At 42.6% G+C, this 6000-nt stretch overlaps 1 protein-coding gene across 3 annotated transcripts in view; it reads left to right on the plus strand.

Moving 5' to 3' along the window:
* Positions 1 to 5781, plus strand: part of vta1 (vesicle (multivesicular body) trafficking 1) — a 60864-nt gene extending 55083 nt beyond the window's left edge. For all 3 annotated transcript variants that reach the window (XM_085372705.1, XM_085372706.1, XM_085372707.1), the window contains one exon: positions 4072 to 5781. In XM_085372705.1, the coding sequence (XP_085228831.1) occupies positions 4072 to 4217 (146 nt within the window). In that variant the 3' untranslated portion in view covers positions 4218 to 5781. The remainder of the gene's footprint in view (positions 1 to 4071) is intronic.
* The last annotated feature ends 219 nt before the right edge of the window (positions 5782 to 6000 follow it).

Raw genomic sequence — 6000 nt, forward strand, 5'->3', positions numbered from 1 at the left:
AATCGGTAAACGTGTTTAAAAAGCAAAATCCAGAAAATTCTGCTGAATATTACGTGGCACCAAAAACAACCAAGGTGCTGTGTTCATTTGAAGTAATGTTGATATTTACTTTTCAAACACAAAAGAAAAGAAGAAGAGAATCAGACCAGGTCCCTGGAGTGGAGGTCGTAGTCTTGACTCTCTGTCTGCAGCATTCAGAGCCTGCAGTAACCTGCTCGTGTTGTCAGCAGTGAGACTGAATATTATTCGTCAGAATGCGTTAACATGATTCGATTTTGCGCCGTCAGTCATTTCGTGGCTTGGAGACGTGTCCCGTCCAAGACCACGTCTCGTGGTCTGTTTGCAGAGCAAAGCGTAGAGCGAGGAGAGCGCAGCAGAGGCCTGGTTTACATTAAAGAGTGTCCTCTGAGGAGGGAAGGATTGACTGAGGGAGTGAAACATCCTGAACAAGTAGAGTGATGAAAGAGGGAAAAATGGAATGATCGGGTAAAGGCTAGAAGAGAGATGATGGGACTCCAGAGGAGCCAATCGACCACCCGTAGATGCAAAGAGAGGAGGGAACAGTTTCAAACAAGAAAGCAAATCAACAAGGGAGCAAAGACTCTACATAAATGTCAGGGACTCTAGGAATGGATTCTTTCAAGATTTTATTTGTATTATTGTGTTGAAATTTCTTGCTTTTTTAATGTCTACCAATTTTGCAAAAATAAATGAATTGTGACTGGATAGACAGTAAAATCAAGGATAGACAGGTAAGAAGCAAAAGATCATGAACGAGAAGAAAGTTAGAATATAGTTAAAACTGGATGAATCTGATGGCTGGAGGCAGTTTGTACAGTATGTGTTAATTGGACTGGTCACTGATCTGTTATGACCTGTAACCTGTCCTCATAGAGCTGAAATGGTACGTCCAAAGAGTCAAATCTTTATGCCTCTGCAGTTGTTTCCATCTTTCCCTGCTTCGTGCTGACACAGTGACCCCATACTTCATAAAAACAAGTTTGTTTTTTTTAAGTTAATAACTTGAACTCCACCCATCTCACAGCTGGAGCAGCGACTGTGAGCCATTTTCAGTCTGAAACCTCACAGAAACTTTCAGTCTGATATCAGCTGCTCACCCTACATTTGTGTGGTCAGGTTTCTTAACAATACAACATCAACCTAATTTTCCAGAGCAGCAGCACAGCTCCAACAGCAGTGCTAAAGGACCAAAGTTTCTGCTGGTAACCGGTAAGCAGGGACAGACGGTGGAACATATCCGTGTCCATGACCAAGCTCCAAAATCGTCAGAGAGGTAGAAACCAAACAACCGTTACTCCTAGCTGGAACGTTCAAAACATGCGCTTAAACATTGGGGAGGAAGCATCAGAGGGGCAAGTAGAAGAGGGCAATAAAGGTAAGGGAAAGAGAAACATGCTCTGAGCTCATGATCCAGTTTCCTGGAGGCAGGGTCTTTACAAGGTTGGGTTTTTTCTTTTCCCCTATAGAATACTCTGGAGTCCTGTATGTGAAGGAGGGTCTATGTATCCTATAGTGTTACACCCACATTAAGAGCTGTGTTTTCTTCAGGCTGAGCTGTGAGCCCCTAGAGACTCTGATGGGTGGAGGGCCAAGAGTGGAATATGCTGCAAATAAAACCCCAGCTTGCCTTTTTTCACTGTTCTTGTTGGTTAGAGAACATTTTTGAATTTTAGAAGAAAAAACAAACATCTTTTTGTCACTGCAGGCTTGACCTTATAGATTCAGTAACACCTACAAATGAAACCAAAGAATAAGCTGTGAAAATATTTTTAGATCTAAAAAATCATTGTTAGAAAGTCGATCACAACTGTTTACTTAACCCACGACATGTGTGTGTATAGGTTAACAGTTATCTTGGAAGCTCAATCAATCTCTGCTGGGTTCCTCAGGGATCTGTCATCAGGCCACTGCTTTTTATACTGTACATCAATGACATGGCTGCAATGTCAAAGTCATTGAAGGTCATATTGTTTGCCGATGTCACACACCAGTGTGCCAGGGAAATAACGTGGAACAACCTCTGAATGAAGTAGAAAATTATCTGAAGATGTTCTTTGACTGTTTAAAAATTAATTAATTAATTAAAACAAAACACAGAATGTCATAAAATTTCACAATATTTGGAAATCTTAAAAATTCCACCACTGTGAAACGGAGTATAAATATTAAAATTAGTAAAACCCATCTGAAATAAGAATTTACAAATGATCCTGGATACTCAATATTACTCATATCTCAGGAAAAATATAAGAAAGCCAACCTTTATGAAGTTTCAGCTATAAAGACTATAAATAAAACCGTGAACCGTTAAATTTACTTTTTATTAGATTAACTGACTTTGAGAGGAATGCTCGTGTTCAACTTTAATATGGGAAATGTTCATCTCTCCGATCGAGCCGTCTCAGTGTGAGAGTAACTCAGCTTGAAATCTTTCTTTAACTTCTTTATTTTTTGACGAAAAGCAGTCGGTCTCGATAAGTTTTGAGCTTCTACCTCCTGCTGTTTGGTAGTTTGTACACAGGGTGTAAAACTTTAGATTACTTAGTGTTTCGGTGTGTCGGGATCTTCACTTTTACACTTCTTTTGTTCGTGTTTTCTTTAATTGCTACGCAGAATAAAACTAAACTGAGCTGGGTCAAAACCGGTCAACATCACATCATTTTTAATATTTTAGGTAAAACGACAAAGAGGGGAGGACGGGAGAAGATGATAAGAAAAACCTGATTCTTTAATTGTTGAGATTTAAAACAAAAGATCGTGGACAAGTTTAGAGCAAGAGGCTGAGCGACATGATGATCTCACAGGGAGCGGTTTATCTCCGAGGATCATGAACTTGTTACAGCCTCACATCTCTTTATTAAACAACACACAGACGCTGTGTCTCCTCCCTGACGCCTCCCCTCATCGGGCCGATTACTGATGAGTCTTTATTTAAATACATTCTGATCGCAGAGATGAATTACCCACAATCCCCTTGACACTGACAGACAGTGATGGGCTGACGCGGATCACAGCGGGACTTCGAGTGTTTTAAAGGCAATTTAAGTCAGAAATAAACTCCGAGCAGAGCAGAAGACTCATGCTGTGCTTCGTTTCTCCAATGCTCACAATCAAACACACTTTTTTTGTGCAGCAGGTCAGAACAAAACGGACGACAACTGAAACTTACAGGAAATTGGTAAAATGGGATGACAGCGGCTTGATTATAACCCCCAGAAATTTTTTTTTTTCTTATCATTGAAACTTTATTCAAAGCAGCAGTTGAACAAAACTGAGTGGAGCTGCTGGAAACTTTAGAAAAATTCCAGCTATTCCTGAATTCATCCATTCATCCATCGTAGGCCCAGCTGTAGCTCAGGAGGTGACCCTTCCTGCTGCAGTCTGCATGTTTCTGTGGCTTAGATATTGATCGCTGAGACAGGAAGTGCAGAGACGTGCTCGTATGAGTAAATGAGGCGTTCGGTATAAACAGCTGTGACTGCAGGGGTAGAAGAGAAGAACCGTTCATTTACCATGTTATCCATCCATCCATCCTGTGTCTCACACAGTGGCAGTAACACAAGTATTGTTATATGAGAAGAAATTTGTAAAATGAATCTGTAACCTTTAACTTTCAGGGTTTTTTGTTGTATAGCATCAGAAGTAATAACCAAATACTTCAAGTCACTGTAACACTTGTGGGACATTTTTTCCATGTTACAGATAAAGTTTCATGTTTGGTGTGATCATAGAGTTGATGTTATCTACATTAAAGGGATCCTTTGCTGTTTTCCTTTCTTTTGTCTCCTTTCCTAAAGCCACCTGTAGCTAAGGAAACTCAACAGTTGCTTGTGCAGATCTGTCTGTCTGCCGTTTGATGGAATGTGCCATGGTTGGCATCAATCCTCCCCTTTGTGTTTCTCAGTAAATCAGTCTTCAAGCGCGATCGGCCCTCAGAGCTGCTCTGATTGCTTTGTAGTTGTTGTACATTATATCTGATCTCACTAGTTTCCTTCTCTCTGCCCCCCTCCATCCTTTATCCTCCTGTCATTCCGCTCTCCCTCCCTCCAGGCGGCATCCAACTCTCCCCGGAAGACTTCACCAAAGCCCAGAAATACTGCAAGTACGCCGGCAGCGCCCTGCAGTACGAGGACGTGGGCACGGCCATCCAGAACCTCCAGAAAGCCCTGAAACTCCTCACCACCGGCAAAGAATGAGGCCCTTGTCCTCCTGCCGGCCCACTCCTCCATCCCTTCTTTTCTCTCCCCCCCCCCCCTTTCACTCCAGCAGCGCCACTCTATCCGTCACTGATCCGGCCCAACAGCGAGCTGAGGATGCAGCTCACTCTCTCACACACACACACACACACACACACACACACTGAAGAGGGCCGTTGAGCTCGCCATCAGACGAGGACACAATGGAAATCAGCGTTCAACAATAGCTGCCTGTGTGTGGCTGCGAGTCGCACTGATTGACAGGACAACAGTCCGACGGCAGAACACGGCGACTCTGACGACTGACGCACATCACAGCTTCATCATTGGTCTGAGAAGACAGCAGAAGGTCCTCGGGCTGCCATTTAACATCACGGAGCTCGCCGCGTACGCATCGGTAAACCGTTACCATGGAAAGCAAATCTCTGAAACATCACTTTTTACAAAAAGTACAAAATAAGTCTGAAATCATTCTGTTCAAACTTTAAAGAGAAATAAACAAGAAAATGAAAATGTTCTGCTTTCCTGACACTAAACTGTGTCACAGGCAGAACGACGATTTAGGAACTCGCAGATCGACACAACAAAAACAGCGGAAATATTTGGTTTGAGTGCAGCAGGCTCTGTTTGTGTTCTGTGTATATGGTGAGAAAAAAAATGTTCAACTCGAAGCTCGAAGTAACTTTAAGGTCACAACATTCAACCTTTTTTCTGCTGACACAGCATTAATGACAAATCACAACTGTAAGAGTTTCAGGGGCCAAACTAAATTAATTGGCGGCTAGATTTAAGTAATTGGGGGTTTTTTTTGTTGCCATTTTTCCTGCAAAATTACCCAAAATCATCAGAGATTTCACGAGTGAGTCCATGTCACGTCTTTTCTAACTGCGACGGAGGGCGCTGAGTGATCTCGGACTCGATCAGCTCATCTTCTAAGTGCAGCTTCGAACTTCACACAAGTATATAAAAAAAACAACCTAAATGTCAATCTTCCCATCACACAATAAAACTAATAAGAGTATTCCTCAGAATGCCAAGAGTGTGAGATGACACGCGACAGACGCTGAACGAGCTATGCTCGTTTTCAGACGGCCTTCAGCTCCCTGCTTCAGGTTCTCTTCTTCTACGATATCAGAAAGGAAAAAGTGTCTGTGTCTGAATCACTGCTGTCGGGATGTCTCGCTGTGATTGTTTTGGCTGTTGGTGTTTTGCTCTTCTGTAACAGAAAACTGTCTCATTTGTGTCACTGTCAAACGGACGCTGTCCTGATATTCAGTGATGCAGAATAAATGGAGGCGGCGAGGCCTTGGGGCAGCGTGGCTGTCGGCCTTCTGACTCGTCGTGTGGCCGAGGAGGCGGAGGATTATCTCCTGAAAGCTTGTTTCATGTTGACATATCACTGTGTGTGTGCTGGTGGAGATGGGGGGTGGCAGTTGTTGTTTCAGCTTTAGTTCTTTTCTCTTTATTTAATGTTAATCATTCTTGGTTTGTTTGAAGGTTTTCAGAGTTGCACGAAGCTTCTGTCAGAATCAGTGATTTACAGCAATTTGAATAAAATGTTGGAAATGCGCAGCAGTGTTGATTCTTCCTGTTTGTGTTTTATTCATAACTGATGTCACTGTGTTGGAAATGAAAGCATGTGTAGCTCAAGCCCAACAGACGTGCAGCAGAATGAGCTCCATGTTAATGAAATCTGCATCTTTATAGTAGGACCAGATGGAGCCTGCTATTAGCTCAGCGCTGTAAAGATCCTCCAACACTGAAGGAAAACCCTCGAAGCCTG

The sequence above is a fragment of the Diplotaxodon limnothrissa genome, linkage group LG15 (assembly GCF_057381915.1).
Source record: "Diplotaxodon limnothrissa isolate DT_005_m linkage group LG15, D_limnothrissa_male_GT1.1, whole genome shotgun sequence".
NCBI classification, from domain to species: Eukaryota; Metazoa; Chordata; class Actinopteri; order Cichliformes; family Cichlidae; genus Diplotaxodon; species Diplotaxodon limnothrissa.